General features: G+C 54.0%; 1 protein-coding gene across 1 annotated transcript; it reads left to right on the top strand.

The window, feature by feature from the left end:
• Positions 1-2,501: 2,501 nt before the first annotated feature.
• Positions 2,502-16,624, top strand: LOC109559071 (keratin, type II cytoskeletal 7). Its single transcript, XM_019960516.2, has 9 exons — positions 2,502-2,898; positions 4,570-4,781; positions 7,167-7,227; positions 8,378-8,473; positions 10,036-10,200; positions 11,297-11,422; positions 14,262-14,482; positions 15,891-15,925; positions 16,298-16,624. The coding sequence occupies exons 1-9, from the start codon at positions 2,572-2,574 to the stop codon at positions 16,453-16,455; spliced, it is 1,401 nt and encodes a 466-aa protein (XP_019816075.2). The 5' UTR covers positions 2,502-2,571; the 3' UTR covers positions 16,456-16,624.
• The last annotated feature ends 104 nt before the right edge of the window (positions 16,625-16,728 follow it).

Here is a 16,728-nt window from a genome sequence, read left to right as displayed (position 1 = left end):
GTGGGGAGGAACAACTGGGAAAGGTTTTGGAAATTAATTCAGCTCAAGATTCTACCCAGAATCTCCTAAGGGGGTCTCTGTGAGGCCAGCAGAGGCATCGGCTGATGGGAGACCGGATCGGCTGGTGGGAACCCCTGGATGGGGCACTCTTGCGGGGCAGGAATTTGACCCTTGGCCTCTTAGTGTCGATAGCTCCGTGTGAAGCCCTCCAGAAGGTGTCTGTGTGGGCAGCTGGGCACCCAGTGGGCTCATGGTGCTGGCCTGGGAATGGAGGGACAGGAAGAGATTGGGGAGGGCTGGAGCAGCCAGAACACGTGAGGGAGGAGACGGGGAGCTGAGGGGCGGGTCCAGGGCAGGTCTGGAACGGGGAAATGTGGCCAGAAGCCAGGCTGCGTCCTGGGCCTGAAAAGCCCAGAGGCCTTTCCTCCTTTGTTGTGTCCTCCCAGCTCCTTCTCCCCACTAACCTGCGGGCTTCACCTCTGGTGAAGACGCTGTGGCCCAGGGTGGGGCAGTGACTTGTTCAGGGTCACCAGCATTGTTCAGCCAGAGATTTCTCAGACCAGGAAAGAAGTGGGGGTGTGGGGTATAGGGGGAGGAATTCCTGGCATGGGTGGGGCGTAGACTCCAGAGGGCAGATCCTGGGAGTGGGGAGCTGTGCCTGGGGGGAAGGAGCGGCCAGCTGTGGAACTTGGGTGGGTTTAGGAGGTGGAGGGCGAGGGGGCTGGGGTGGGAGGTAGTGGAGAAAAGAGTTGAGGATAAACACTGAGGAATAAAGACTTTAGAGTGTGTGTGTGTGTGAGTGTATGATGTGCATGTGCTCATGTGAGTGATATGGTTTGTGTGTGTATGTGTATCTGTAAGTGACATGATGTGCATTTAGGTGAATGTTTGTATGAATGTGTATGCGCGTGTATGTATATATGCATATATGTATGTGAGTGTGTATGTGTGTGAGTGTGTATGTGTCTCTCTTTCTGTCACACACACACCCTGCAGCAGACACACTGAAGGTCTCCTTGGGCATCCCTTGGCCTGAGCTGTCCCAACACCACTATGGAGGAGAGGGAGGGGAAGGGGCCTGGTTCTCCACTGAGATCACTGAGAAAGGGTTGCTGCTGATTAGTCCTCCTTGTCTAACTGAAATGAAAACCAGGAAGGGCATTCCATGCCCACCCTCCTCCACCCAGGATGCCCCCAAGGGCTTGGTCTGAAGTGACAACTTGGCCTGTGGGGCTAGAAGTGGCCTAAAGATGACAACAGCCCTGTCAGTTGTCTTTTCCAAAAGCTTCTCTGGCTGCCTCTCTAGCAGAGCTAAAAGCAGAGCCATGCAGAGGGCGTGGCATGTGTGGCTGGAGACTAGGAAGTGAGGCCAGTGCTTAGCTCCTTGGTCCAGTGTTCCTTGTTCCAGCACATTTATCCCCATCTTCATCCTGGGTTTGAAACTGCTGGGCATTGTTTGGTGGTGGCTTCAGCTGTGGGACCTTTAAACAGGAAAGTGGCACGGGTGGGGAAGAGGCAGAAGTGTCTGAGTGCAAATATAAGCATATTGCACAGATGTGCTTACAAAAGTGTGCAAGTGTGTATCCACAGACACACCTATCCACCTGCTCCCCCAAAATAGACTCCCATTTGTACAAGTTCATTCCCAATCATGCAAACAATATGGAAACACAAATGCCTAGAATGTGTATACCGCTGAGCCCAGGAACCTGCAGGCACGTGCACACAAAACTCACGAAACACTAGCGCCAAGCGTCTCTCACACACACAGGTGTCCCCTTCTTCTCCTGAGACAAGTGAAGTAAGTGGACAGGAATGTGATCTGGGAGTGGGGGGAAGGGCAGGCCCAGGGTAACTATTATCAGGGGCCTCTGGGCTTCAGATGGCTCCTGGGTGGGGAGGAGAGGGGCAAGCACTGGGGTCCTGCCCCACTTGGGCTAGTCTCTGTATAGAAATGAGGTGTTGGGGCCTGTGGCCAGGGAAACCAGCACTGGTGGGCTCACCTTGGGGTTAGCTGACTCAAGAACTGGGCTGCTTGATCTCTCAAGTTGGAGATGAACTTGGGTGGGAATGATTTTCTGGCTTTCAGTAGCCTGGGGAAGGGACCCGGGTGGGGAGGCTGATTCCTGCACTAGAACATTTTGTTCACCTCTTAGCTCAATCTTTTATCGCTTGATCTTTCTGCTGTCAGAAATCTGGATATTCTTCACCTCTTCCCCATGCCTCCTCTAGGAAGCCTCCCCTGACTCTCAGATGGATTGCGCCCGCTGTCTTCCACCGCTTTTTGCATTCGCCTGCATCAAGGGGTCTGGGGGTCTACAGCCCTCCTCCCCAGTCTGGACTGGCCCAGGCTGGGACAGAAAGCCTCCCCCAGGTGGACCGCGCGGAGGGCGGAAGCGCGGTCCCGGGAGGGGCCAGCGGGCAGAGAAAGGTGGCGCGCGGCCAGCCCCGCCCCTACTTGTGTAAGCCGATCCGCTCGCGCCTAGCGGATAAAAGCGGCCCTGTTCCCCGGAGGTCAGCGAGTTCAGCCCCTTGTTTCTAGCCGCTCATTCTATCCCGACCCAGCTCAGCATGTCGCTCCACTTTGGCTCCCAGGTCTTCAGCTCGCGCTCCGCCGCCTTCCCGGGCCGCGGCACCCAGGTGCGCCTGAGCTCGGTGCGCCCCGGCGGCTTCGGCAGCAGCAGCAGTCTCTATGGCTTGGGCGCCTCTCGGCCTCGAGTGGCCGCACGCTCATCCTACGGGGCCCCCGTGGGCACCGGCATCCGCGCGGTCACCATCAATCAGAGCCTGCTGACCCCGCTGCAGGTGGACATCGACCCCTCCATCCAGCAGGTGCGCCAGGAGGAGCGCGAGCAGATCAAGACCCTCAACAACAAGTTCGCCTCCTTCATCGACAAGGTGAGCTCCCTCACTGCCAGGAGCCAGGCTCCAGGCCCCAGCAGCCGCCCCGCCGTGCCAACGTGAGCCAGGCGCTGGGAGGGCTGGTACTCTCTTTCCTCCGATATCGGGGACTGAACCCTCCCCATGAAACCTGTGGCTGTTTTGCCAACCTCAGCCTCTCTCTTCCGGCAAGCTACCCAAATCATCTGCTTTTTCCCTCCCCGAACGTGTGTCGGGGGCTGTCCTGTGAGCTGGAGTTCTTGCGCTCAGTTTTCGAGTTCCAAACGCCTGGGGCCAGGACTTCTTTCCCTGGGCCCCTTTCTCTGAGAGGGGGCTGTGTGGAGTCGGAGATGGGGTAGGTTGAGAACCCTCTCACCTGTCCTCTCCAGTTATTATCTAGCAGTTGCTGGAAATAAAGGGCTGGAGAGAGGGAGGCTCCCAACCCTGGCTGCCCCACCTACCTGGTCTTCCAACCCTCTATTTGGTGGTGGGAAGTGAGGCTCTTCCTGCCCTTGGAGAGAGCCCATTGGGGGCACTGAGTGCCCCCTGGAAGGGCCATTTAGGAAGTGTTTTTCTCGGTTGTTCAGGTCCCAAAAGAGTGGGGGATGGAGATGGGGGCGCAGACTTGTGGGGGCTGGACCCAGGAACTAAGGGCTAGTTCCCTGGAGCAGGGCCAGGGTCTCCTCCCTGGGCATGGAGCAGGCTCTTCCTCTCCTGCCTTGTGTAACTCTCCGCTTCTCTGTTCCCCATCTCCTCCTCTCCTTCACCCTTCAGACCATACACATCCTTCAGGTTCTGGGGCAGCCTCCACAGAAAGCCCCAGGCCCAGGCTTCCTCCCCCTGCAACTTAGCTGCAGCCCCAGGGTTCTGCTGCCTGAATGGCTGATCTTGAGGAGGCTGGCTTCCCACCACCAGTCATACTGGTGCTTCTTAGGGCTCCTTTTACACTGGCTTGATTATAGCATCCTGTCCTGAGGCCCTGTTGGACAAAGAGGGAAGAGGGGAAGGGAGGATATTGAGAGAGGAAGAGATAAGGTCCCAGCCTAAGGGAGGGGGCCCAAGTCAGGCTCAGGATGAAGATAGGAAGGAGGCAGCCCTTCCGAGTGGAGAAGGCAATGGCACCCCACTCCAGTACTCTTGCCTGGAAAATCCCATGGATGGAGGAGCCTGGTAGGTCCTGGTAGGTCCATGGGGTAGCTAAGAGTCGGATACGACTGAGTGACTTCACTTTCACTTTTCACTTTCATGCATTGGAGAAGGAAATGGCAACCCACTCCAGTGTTCTGGCCTGGAGAATCCCAGGGACAGGGGAGCCTGGTGGGCTGCCATCTATGGGGTCGCACAGAGTCGGACACAACTGAAGTGATTTAGCAGCAGCAGCAGCCCTTCCGAGAGGGTGGTGGAGACCATCACCTGTGGTGTGATGGGGAGCAGAGGAAGGAGGAGACCCTAAAGCGTAAGCACTGGGACATGTCTGTGATCTGAGCCCTGCACACACAGGAGACAGAGAGTCCTGGAGGAGAGGCTTGTTCAGGGTGGGCTTCCTGGAGAAGAGGGCCAAGGACTAGGGGCCCAGCTTGGGGGAAGAGCCAGTGGGAATGCGATTCTGCCACGTGGCTGGAGATCCTCCCAACTGCGCTGAGTGGCACAGTCTGCCCTCCATGAGTTCCCTCCTCCTGCTCCTTCTAGGTGCGGTTTCTGGAGCAGCAGAACAAGCTGCTGGAGACCAAGTGGGCGCTGCTGCAGGAGCAGAAGTCTGCCAAGAGCAACCGCCTCCCGGGCATCTTTGAGGCCCAGATTGCTGGCCTGCGGAAGCAACTAGAGGCCCTGCAGCTGGATGGGGGTCGCCTGGAGGTGGAGCTTCGGAACATGCAGGATGTCGTGGAAGACTTCAAGAATAAGTATGGTCCCCCAGTACAACCTGTGGGGATTCGTGCCCTGGCCAATGTGCCCCTGTCAGCTCACCCCCTCATAATCCTTCTGGGGTCAGAGGTCAGGGGGTGCTGCTGCTCAGTACAATACCTTCCTCAAGGAAAGGAAGGTCTTGATTCACAGGTTCCCTGCCTCTCCTCCCCTTGCTTCTCTTTGTCTCTGGGGGCTGTTTCCAAGTCATTCTGGTCCTTTCTCCCGACTTATTTCCAAAGAACTCTCTCAACCCTTTCCTGATCCACACTGTTCCCTTTGGGAGCCTGACCAGGGCCCAGGAGACAGCAGGGCAAGAAGTGTCCTATGACAGATATGCGTCAGAACTTGTATGACCCTCAGATTATTCTAGAACAACTCCATTTTGTTCTTGTGAGGATTAGAATCCAGCAAGTTGCAGGGACTTGATTGAGGTTGCAGAGTAGATCATTGGGAGTGCTGGGTCTTACTTTGGGTCCCCTGACTCCCGAGAGGAGACATACATGGAGCCAACTTGAGGAGGAAAGAAGCAGAGAGGATGATCACTGTGAGCGGTGGGCGAGGTTGCAGAGGCTGGGGTGGGGGTGGGGATGGGGGCTTCTGGCCAGAGCAGGAACCGGAAAGGAGGCTATGAGGAGGGGCAGGGAGTGTGGAGGCTGGTTTTGAGGGCAGGCCTTTGAGGTGCCCGCTGTTCTCACTGAATAGAAACCAAAACCAGAGGCTGAGTGGGCATCCCTGCCCTGTGGGCACAGGGTGGGGGGTGGGTAATGAGTGAATTCTGTGCTCTGCCTAGGGGTGTATGACTAAGCGAGCAGGGTCACTTCCTCTGACTGGAGGTAGAACAAACAAAGGCCTCAGAAGGGAGTGTCCCTTCCCCCCTCCCCCAACTTCCCTAGGGCAACAGTCAACAGGATTAATCTCACAGCAGGTGGAACCAGACAGGTGCAGGGCAGGGGAGGCCCAGGACAGCCTGTGAGCCCCTGTTGTCCAGGCCTCCCCTGCCCTGCATGTGTTCACACATGCTCCCCCCCAGCCAAAGCCCCAGAGCACTTTCCTGGGGCCCCAGGCTGAGCTCTGGGCCAGGCTGAAGGAGGAGCTGGAAGGGAATGTGCAGAAGGGTCCTGATGCAGCTGCCCAGGGAGCCCTCGTCTGTGTGCCCTCTGGGCCCAGTGGCACAGCAGGAATGGACAGACAGCCTTGTAGATATTTTTCTAACTATTCTAGAGGCTGGGGTAGGGGGAGTGGACTTTGGGGGTCTGGGCTCCTGGAGGGCCTCTGCCTGTCTGAGCATCCTGCTCCCCACTGAAATTGCCCCACATTGCTCCTGTTGTTCTCCAGAAGCTTGTGTGCACTGCTGAGTTTCAGTTTCCGACACCTATTTTGAATCCTCCAGTAAACACTGGGTCAAGCCCAGCTGCCCTCTTGCTCTGTGCCCGGCTTTGCTGGTGTCCTTCTACGGGCAAGGGGTTGGCTCCTTGAGAGAAAGAAAGATGGGAGGGGAGCTGTAAGAGTAGGGATGGGGGCTCCCCACCTACTTGGGACCTGGTTCTTCCGGAATCCACAAGGTTCCTCCTCTTCAGGCCCCTTCTTCACCCTCAGCCAATGGGATTAAGCAGGTTAAGCTCAAGCGTCAGATGACCAGGCTTCAAGTCTGGGCTTTGCACTTAGCAGCTTGATGACTGCACAGAGTACTTTGCCTCTCAGCACCTCTATTCCTCTTCCTGTGAGTCACAGCACCATTGTTAACAGGATTGTTGTGGACATTAAATTAGCGAATGCGCAGGAAGCACATAACGGGGCAGGGCCATATGAAGCGGTCCCTAAGCATGGCTGTTCTCTGCCGTCTCACTCCCAGGATACGCAGCCTCTGTCCTTTAATTCACATACGTTCCCTGCTCCCCCACCCCCACCCCCTGCCAAGACTCAAAGTCCTAGGAATAGCCATATGGACGAGTCAGGGACACTTTGCGTCATAAGTGAAAGTGAAAGTCGCTCAGTCGTGTCTGACTCTTTGCCACCCCATGGACTATACAGTCCATGGAATTCTCCAGGCCAGAACACTGGAGTGGGTAGCCGTTCCCTTCTCCAGGGGATCTTCCCAACCCGATTGAACCCAGGTCTCCCACATTGCAGGTGGATTCTTTACCAGCTAAGCCACCAGGGAAGCCCAAGAATACGGGAATGGGTAGTCTGTCCCTTCTCCACTGGATCTTCCTGACCCAGGAATCGAACCAGGGTCTCCTGCATTGCGGAGATTCTTTACCAACTGAGCTACTGTGTCATTAAGGAGGGAGTGAAGGTGATGCACGGCAGACCTTCACACTTGGATATGAGGAGATGGAGGCAGAGTTGCACCAACACCATGCTTCTCTTCTTTGCTGCAGGTATGAAGATGAAATTAACCGTCGCACAGCTGCTGAGAATGAGTTTGTGGTGTTGAAGAAGGTGAGGGGGCAGACAGGGAGGGTAGAGGACACTGTAGAAACAGGGGCCAGGGGACCACATGCCTCTCACCAAAGCAACCAATAGGAACCTGGGTCATAGTCTGGCTGGGTCTATAAGAGGGAAATGATGGGCTTGGAGAAGGAAAGATCTGAAAGCCAGGCCCTTCATAAGGCTATATTGTGTGCATGTATGTGTGTGTGCATGTGTGTGGTGTGTGTGTGTGTCTGGCAAGTCAGTAGACTTGTTTCTGGGCTTGGAAAGGTTAGAATTAAGACTACAAGTTGGAGGTTAGAGAGGGCAATTTCAACCCCACAATAAATAAGTGTTCTATCAGTTAAAACATTCAGTTACAGATGAGGGTGGCACATGGCAGGCCTGAAATATTGAATGGATGGGCTGCCTTGAGGCAGAGTGAGCCTTCCCATACCTGGAGGTGTGCAAGTTGAGTTTGGAAGGCCTTAGGAATAAGGGCTTGACTTAAGACTATGATTTAAAGTACACATACTCAGTGTCCCAGGCCCATCCACAGAAATGTAACCTGCCCTGGAGTGCTGGGCCCTTGGAAATTCAGGGATGAGTGGAAGTGAGCGCTCCCCACAGGAGCTAACCCACAGCAGAGGATGGGGCCCAGACATCATCTGGACTTGTGGAGTTATCTGTGGCCTGCCTGCTTCAGTATCACCCAAGTTGCCAGTTACACATTTGGGCTGGAGATTTCTCATCTCTGGATGTGGTATCCTGGAGTCTGCATGATTTCATGCTCTCCTATTTGAAGCTGAGGCTCCTGGAGTTGTAGTGATTTGTTCAAGGTGACATAGCCTCTAGTGGGCAGAGCCGGGGGTGTGTCTAAACAAGCCTTTAGAAACTGGTGAAGCACTAGGTTTGGGGCTTCAGAATGCTCTGGGCTGTCAGTGCTGAGAAGGCACTTCCAGTCCTGGGGATGAGTGGAGACAATGTCCATCTCAAAGCCTGGGCGGGTCCACTGGAGGGAACTTTCCGCTGTGGATGTGTCAGGCAGCATGGAGCTGCTGTATGTTTCTTGGTAGGGCAATGGGGTTTGGTCCTGGGGTTGGACAGTACTGGCTGCCAAATATTTACAGTACTGAGAACACGCTATCTATCTACCCCTTCTTGCCACCACCCCTCCCAGGATGTGGATGTTGCCTACATGAACAAGGTGGAGTTGGAGGCCAAGGTGGATACCCTGAATGATGAGATCAACTTCCTCAGGACCCTCTATGAGCAGGTGAAGACCTCAGGGGTGGGAAATATGCCATATTCTACATGTCCTAGCCAGGGGGCCATCTGGTCTACCCTCTGCCTCTGGGTCAGTCTGGGTGTGTGTTGGGGAGATGTAGGGGAGATGACCCTGCTCTTTACTTTTTCTAGATTCAGGAATCTGTGGTGGGTGAGGAGCTCAGAAATAGCTGAGGCAGTGCAGCAGGAGGGTGAGGAAGGGGGGTTAGGGGGTGTGTCAGTCAAAATTGGCCTTCTAGAGACATGGGATGACCATTTGTAAGGAAGGGAGGTTGAGAGGGGCTGGAAGAAACCAGGAGGATGTTGAGGGATCTGGGCTGTGACAGGGTTCATGGGTGTGCTGGGTGGGCTGGCAGGGGAGCCAGGTCAGGAGAGATTGGAGTGCCTGAGGGTTTACGCCCACCACCCAGCCTCTCTCTCTGCCTACCCCTCCCATCTCCTTTCCTGCCCTGCCCTGAGCTTCCAGATCCTTTCCCTGAAGGGGGTTAAAAAGCACTTAATCCCATTAGTGTGAGGCTCTGGCCTTAGGCAGAAGATAGTATGGCTGATCATCAGGCTGGTCTGGGACATAGTTACACAAGAGGCTAGTTACACAAGTAAGTTGAGTTTGGAAGGCCTTAGGAATAAGGGCTTACTTATTCCTACTTCTTACTTCTTCAGTTCTTACTTCTTACTTCAGTTCTTACTTCTCTTACTTCTTACTTCTTCAGTCTCGTTTTTACATGAACATCCAGCTTCCATTTGCATCTCTGAGAGAATTTCCACGTGTGTTAATTTTGGGGGCTGGATCCTTGAAGCTGATTTTGGGCCCTCCTAGTCTCATTGTGGGCCTTTATATGTCTATCACATGTTATATATGTGTGTGTGTATGTATATACATGTATATGGAATTATTTTCCTCTTGTTATGAAATACATACTCACTGCAAAAAATCTAGAAAATTAAGTAAAGCATAAAATTGAAAACAAGCTTCCTATACCGTCTCTTATCATCTTGATAGCTACCTTTTCAGGCTCTTTCTGTATATATATATATATATATATATATATACACACACACATAAAGATACAGAAATATACACATTTAATAAAGTAGAATCATACCTTTTTTACATAACTGTATATCATGGATGTAGTTCCCTGTCCATAAATATGGCTGTATCATCAGTGTTAAAGACTGCAGAGTGTTCCATCCATACTAGGGTGGAATATGACTTTTTTTACCCACGCCCTAGTGATCCTCTTCATAATAGAGCTCAACCTGCACAGCAACTCACAGCCAGGAGCCACCGACGTTCAGCACACTCTGCTTTTCCTCTGTGCTCCCACCAGACTCTTAGATTTGACAAGCTGCTGATGGGCTCCTCCGGGAGCCAGGGCTGGCGGAGCCATTTAGTAGGTGCTGGGTCTGTTGTGCCCTCTGGCTGCCTGGTGACTCGCTCCCACTCTGGCCTCTTCTCCTTTTATCTTTCCCTAGTGCAAGGGATCCCAGTGTGGGCGTGGGGACAGGAATGTGTCACCCAAGCCCTGATGCCCTGTCTGGTCCCTACAGGAGCTGAAAGAGCTGCAGTCTGAGGTCTCAGACACATCCGTGGTCCTGTCCATGGACAACAGCCGCTCCCTGGACTTGGACAGCATCATTGCTGAAGTCAAGGCCCAGTATGAGGAGATCGCCAACCGCAGCCGGGCGGAGGCCGAGGCCTGTTACCAGACCAAGGTGTGTGCTCACTGGAGCCATTATTTTCTCTTCCTGGCAGGGTCCTGGGTGGTGGCTTCCCTTACTCCTCACCCTGTCTCGAGCCTTTGGGGCCTGTGTCTCACTGTGCTGACAGGCACCAGGGATTAAGTCTGTGGGGGTCTCCAGTGTCCTGGGAAGAAGAGGAAGAGAAGGCCAAGCCCCTGCCCAGGGAGAGATTCCAGCCTGATGTAGGCGGCAAGGCAGAGGAAATGGACATGGAGTAATAATTATTATAGCTGAAATTTGGCGAGTAAGCACAGTGCTAGGCAACATTTCAAATGTTTTACCTGTATTGACTCATATAACCCACAGAACAGCCCGTTAGGTAGGCAATATTATCCCTTTTTCACAGGTGGGGAAACTGAGGCATGGAGAGGTTAAGTGATTTTTCTAGCTCCACACAGGTAGTGAATGGAAGAGCAGAGACCAGATTCTGGATCCAAGGGCTCCAGATTAGGTTTAATCATTATATGCACTGGGCAAGGGCAGGGCAGCTGACAGGCAGGAGCTGAGGGAATGGGCTGGGGTGGGGTGGGGGATGCTGGGGTAACTGAGGGAAGGAGCCTGAGGGTTTAAAAGTGGCATAGAGTGATGTCTCTGCAGATATAGGGGGTCATCCATGGTGCGTGTGAGAACACAGGTATGTCAGTAAGGACTTGCTGTGTGACTCTCAGGCAGTCCCTTCCACTCTCTGGGACTCATTCTCTTCATCTGTGAGATGGATGATGCTGATGAAGGGGTTAACAGGTGAGGATCTCAGACTTCTGTGGTTCTCCAGCGTTAGGACATGATGGAAACAGGAAGAGGACTGGTATCAGTGGGGACGGGTCCAGGGAGCCATCGTTGTCCTCCCTGTCCTGGCTGGGAGGAAGCTGAACCCCACCCCACCCCATTGTCCAGGAGTCTGGCCTCTGGCATCGGGCAAAGTTTGCTGGGAGTCAGACTATCCCTCCCTGGCACGATAAGCTGGGAGGCCTTGTCACTCAGAACCTGGGGCCTTCTTTGGGTGGGGAGAAGACGAGCCCCCTGTAATCATAGCCCACCCCTGCCATACCCTTCTGTGTGGTCCCTCCAGTTTGAGACCCTCCAGGCCCAGGCTGGGAAGCACGGGGACGACCTCCGGAATACCCGGAATGAGATTGCGGACATGAACCGGGCTGTCCAGAGGCTGCAGGCCGAGATCGACAGCGTCAAGAACCAGGTGGGCACCAGTGCTTGTCCTTGGGGCAGGTGAAGGGCAGCCAGCTGGGACCATGCTCAGGATGAGAAGCAGGAGGCAGGGGCATCAGTCCTGCCCCTGCTGCCCTGGGGATGAGGCTGGGGCAGCTCTAGCCTCTCAGACCCTCCAGGATGAAATGTTCTTGACCAGGTGCTGGTTTGGCCAAAGGGAGACCAGGAGTCCTAGCAGGGCACAGAGCTCATGGAGGGAGCCTCAGGCTGCTGGCCAGATGAGAACCACCATTCATTATCACATTGGTCCTGAGCCCTCTTCTTGCACCTAGCTCTGGGTGCAATGTCTACCTGGGATAGGGGCCACGGGGTCTGGGGCCAACTTGCTGTGACTCCCGAGACCCCGCCACATCCGCTGACCTCACTCCCCACCGCTCCCTCTCTGGCCGTGCTCTTGCTGCTTGCTGGAGATGATGTTTGCCAAGCATCTTCATGCTTCAGGGCCTTTGCACTCAGTGTTCCCTCCACCTGGAATGTGGTTCTCCCAGCTCTGCACATCGTGCCCCTTTCTCATCATCTTTTGTTGAGGACAAAAGACCTCTTCTCAGAGATGGCTTCCTCAGCCACCTAGCCACTCTCTTAGCAGTCTGTGGGAAGATCCCTGAAACACTTAACACTCTGGAATGTTCTGTCTTATACTGGACTGGGTAGCTATTCTCTTCTTCAGCAGATCTTCCTGACCCAGGAATCAAACCCGGGTCTCCCACATTGCAGGCAGAGTCTTTCTGTCTGAGCCACTAGGGAAGTCCATTGACTTACTAGGTAAGTCTTATTAATTAAGTGTAAGTAAATATTGTCCCCCACCTCCACTGGGATATTAAAAATGCCATAGTAGCTGGGCCCCTCTTCCATCTGGTTCACTGCTCCTCCCTTCCCAGCATAGTAGGGCACAGGTCTCAGATGACAGACTGATGGGAGGAGATCCTGTGAAGCTGGGGCGGGGGGCACTGATGAGAAAGGGTCCCCTAAGATCTGATGAAGGCATGGAAGTAGGGGAGGAGGCTAAGCTTCAGCAGGCATCTGCAGTGGGAAGGGAAAGAAGCTGATGGTTGACAGCTGGGGGATGGGATGTGAGGGTGATCTACCCAGAAATGTCCTCCTCTTGGAGCCCTGCAGGCCTGTTTACACGTGGGCGAGAATGGAGGCTTCCTCCTGGCACAGAATCGGAGCCATGAGTCACTGGTGCAGTGAGCCAGCATCCAGGCCAGGAGGGGAGGCACAGAGTAACGAATGGCAGTTTCCCGAACCCCACAGCTTCTCCTATATCCGGTTCTCCTCTCACACAGCAGGGCAGGCTCAGGCCCAGAAGCTGTGGCTCAGAGGCAGTGGAATGACCCTGCCAAGGGGGCACCAATGTGACGGGGATGATGCTCACCGGTGGATGGGGGCAAGGATGTCAGCCAGCCTTCAGGGCAGGACTGGGAGGATCAGGCAGAGAGGCAGAGTGCATGTGCTGAGGAGAGAGGATCTGAGGGCAGAAGGTGGTTGTGAAAATGAAGGAGGAGGAGCCCTGGGCTAGGGGATGGGATGGTGGCCCTTGGAAATGAATAAGGGGCGGCTCAGGCTTCTTAGGTGGTGCAACAGTAAAGAGTCCACTTGTCAAGGTAGGAGATGCAGGTTCCATCCCTGGGTTGGGAAGATCCCCTGGAGAAGGAAATGGCAACCCACTCCAGTATTCTTGCCTGGAGAATCCCATGGACAGAGGAGCCTGGCAGGCTACAGTCCATGGGGTTGCAAAAAGTCAGACACGCCTGAGCGCGCGCACACACACACACACACAAAACATTATGTAGGCTCCTCTAGTGGGGGATGGGCCACAAGAGAGGGAACACTAGGCCAGGCAGGAAGTGACAGCTGTTGTTCAGGTCCCTCTGAATCACACCACCCCTACCTGCACCTGGGGGGCTGTTGACTTGGAATCTAGGGGTTCCAGGAAGCATTTCTGTGCTCCAAGTCTCCCTGTTCTGGGCCTGTTGCAAAATGGCTCCTGTTTTCAAGGTACCTGAAAGGTGCCTGGTCATCTGCCTGAAATTTGAGTACTACACTAGAATCCCATGGCCTTGGAAATCCTCCAGCTAGGGGTCGGGCATGTGAGCATTTGTAAATCATAATCGCATTTACTCATAATAGCGTTTATTAAGTGCTTACTGAATACTAGACACTGTGCCAAGGACTTGTATATTATTTCATTTCATTACTTGAGCTATTCCCATCTATATTTATATACCGTGATTACTGTTATTTTAGAAAAGAGGAGACTTTTGGCTTAGAAGGGCTGATTCATACAAGATCACATGGCTTGTAAGAGGTAGAGCCAGAACTGAAAGCTAGGCATTGGGTATCAAAGCCCATGTTTTTAAAAATTAATTACTGGCTGTGCTGGGTCTTAGTTGCTGCACGCAAGCTTTCTCTAGTTGTGACAAGCGAGGGCTACTCTCTAGTGGTGATGGACAGGCTTCTCACTGCTGTGGCTTCTCTTGCTGCAGAGCACAGGCTCTAGAGCGCACGGGTTCAGTAGCTGTGGCACACTGGCTTAGTTGCCCCTTGGTGTGTGGGATCGTCCCAGATCAGGGAGGGAGCCTGTGTCCTCTGCACTGGCAGGTGGATTCTTAACCACTGGACCACCTGGGAAGTCCCTCAAAGCCCATGTTTTAAACCCTTGGGATTCCCTGGTGCTTGGGGAAGGAGGCTGGTGCCAGTGAAGCCACAGTAAGCAAGTTGCCCAGGCACTCACCGCAGGATGGGGATGCAGGAAGGCAGTGACTGATGAGGCCTGCGACCCCGGTTCAGAGCCCCGCTACTCCCCACAGCGCTCCAAGTTGGAAGCCGCCATTGCCGATGCTGAACAGCGTGGGGAACTGGCTGTCAAGGATGCACGGGCCAAGCAGGAGGATCTGGAGGCCGCCCTGCAGAAGGCCAAGCAGGACATGACCCGGCAGCTGCGGGAGTACCAGGAGCTCATGAACGTCAAGCTGGCCCTGGACATCGAGATCGCCACCTACCGCAAGCTGCTGGAGGGCGAGGAGAGCCGGTGAGGACGTACAAGCTGGCTCAGTGGGGCTTGCAGCTTGACACCCATCCACCTGCAAGCATTTCCTGTATCTCTCCTTTTGCAGGGCGCTGAGGATGGGAAGTGCAGGGAGGGTACAGATAATGCTTGCTTCTTTGCCCTTGATGGCTTTCTGGAGGGAAGACCTTGTGGTATAAGCTCAGTGGGAAAGTTGATAACAGCATTTTTGTGTGTTAACAAGGTCATCTTATTTGATTCTCAGAACACATCAGGTAAGCAAGACAGGTATTATTGACTTCCGAGTGTACAGAGGGGAAACTGGTTAGTTTTATTAACTGAGGGACAGAGCCAGTATGCAATTGAGCTCTGCTGAGTCCTGGTCCAGCCATCTTCCTTGGCAACAGTCTGCTTCTCACTACATAATTGAGGGCTAAGTCATGGGGTGTTGACTGAGCATGGTGAGGAGGTAAATTTCCCCTGTCCCCAGAGATATTTGCATGCTTACCTGCAGCCTGCGATGAAGCTGGGCTGGGTTAGTCTTACAGGAAATTCTTCACAAAAGACTCAAAACCTATGTCCGTAAAGTTGGGGTCTTCATTCATACCTTGATGGCTTGATTGACTCATTTTGTCAACAGATAAGGGGCCTGGAAGATTCCTAGTGTCTGCCTCTCTTGCCCCTGCCCTTTGCTCTATCCCCTTCCAGGACTTGGGGCTGCTGAGGTCAGCTGGGCTTCCTTCACTTGCTCCACTAAATTGAGGCCTTCTCTTCTCCCTGCAGTGTAAATTCATCCTCACGGCCAAGGGCTTGGTGACAATGGGGCTATGAGTCACAGAACAAACATACCTGTCTGGGATAGATGTTTAATTTCCAGTACAAGACCTGTTTCAGCTCCCCAGGCTGCTTAAAGCCACCGCTGCCTCCTCCTTCCCCTCGCAGTTCCCACTGTAGCTGAATTCACTCAGTCAACACTTAACACTTCATTAACCATTTCAACCCATATTAAGTAAATAGCATGTGCCAGACCTCATGCTGGTGACTGGAGATGCAGGAATCAATAAGCCACAGCCTTCTTTGAGGATTTTATGATCTGGTTAAGGGAGGCAGCCATCTACATAAACAATAAGAGCAGCTACCATTTATAGAATCTTGTGTGCCCAGGGCTTTAGGTAAGTTATGAGTTTAACCCTCACAAACAACCTTGTGAGGTTGGGACAGGTTAAGACTGCATTTACAAGTGAGGAAATGGAGGCTCTGAGACATTCCCAAGATTGTTGTAGCCAGAAATGAAAGGCTGCAGGAAGGCTGGATGTGTGGGGACACAGGAATGAACATGAGTCCTGCTTGCGGCCTGGATGGAGGGGTGCAGGAGTGCCTCCTCTAGTGCTGAGGATAGAGCAGCCCTCACAGGTCTCTCCTCTGCCCCCAGGTTGACCGGAGATGGAGTGGGAGCCGTGAACATCTGTAAGTCCTTGGCTGCGGCCCATCACCTGTGCTGTCCAGACTAGGCTGGGTCTATTAGATGGCACATTGGCCTGAAGACCTGGCCTCATGGAGGCCCGGCACCTCCTTCCCTTAAACAGCTTTCAGCAGGTGCCTGGAGATTCCATCCAGACAGGCTCAACAGCCCAGCAAAGCCATGCATGAGGGCAGGGTGGGGCTGGGGCAGTGTGGAGCAGCCCTCACCTCTGTCTGAGGCTACTTCTGGGTTGGCTCCTGGCTGTTGGTGGGGGAAGGGTAGTGGGTAGAGGGAGGGAAACAGGCAGCTATGGCAGGAGGCTGGGGGCGCAGGTAGTGGGCCTCACACTGATGGAGACCTCTTCTCTTCTCTCTCAGCTGTGGTCAGTTCCACGGGTGGCTCTGGTAGCCTGCTGACCTTTGGGGGGACCATGGGCAACAACGCCCTGAGATTCTCCAGCGGTGGAGGGCCTGGGACCCTCAAGGCCTACTCCATGAGGACCACATCCGCCACAAGCAGGAGCCCCCGCAAATGAGCCCTGGGTGTGGGGAGATACATACCCCCTCCTCCCATAGTCACAAGGAGACCCCCAACCCTGGTCCCACCCTCATCCCAAGAACTGCAAGACAGTTTGAAAAAAGATATCAGAATAGCTTCCAATAAAGCAGCTGCTTTCTGAGGCCTGGATGAGCCCCTGCCTGGCACCTGGTATCCTGGCTTCATTAGGCCCGGAGGGGAAGGTGAGGCAAGGGAGGGGCTCTAGAGAGCACTGGGAGAGCACACTGGTGACGTGGGGTGCTGCTGAACG

Source organism: Bos indicus, chromosome 5, assembly GCF_029378745.1.
Source record: "Bos indicus isolate NIAB-ARS_2022 breed Sahiwal x Tharparkar chromosome 5, NIAB-ARS_B.indTharparkar_mat_pri_1.0, whole genome shotgun sequence".
NCBI lineage: Eukaryota > Metazoa > Chordata > Mammalia > Artiodactyla > Bovidae > Bos > Bos indicus.
This window is presented reverse-complemented; position numbering and strand designations above follow the sequence as displayed.

Bases quoted from the DNA above. Each gene is read 5' to 3' on its own strand.
- LOC109559071 (XM_019960516.2), top strand. From the start codon at position 2,572: ATGTCGCTCCACTTTGGCTCCCAGGTCTTCAGCTCGCGCTCCGCCGCC. The intron at 7,228-8,377 runs GTGAGGGGGCAG...CACCCCTCCCAG, and splicing joins AGTTTGTGGTGTTGAAGAAG to GATGTGGATGTTGCCTACAT. The intron at 10,201-11,296 runs GTGTGTGCTCAC...TGGTCCCTCCAG, and splicing joins AGGCCTGTTACCAGACCAAG to TTTGAGACCCTCCAGGCCCA.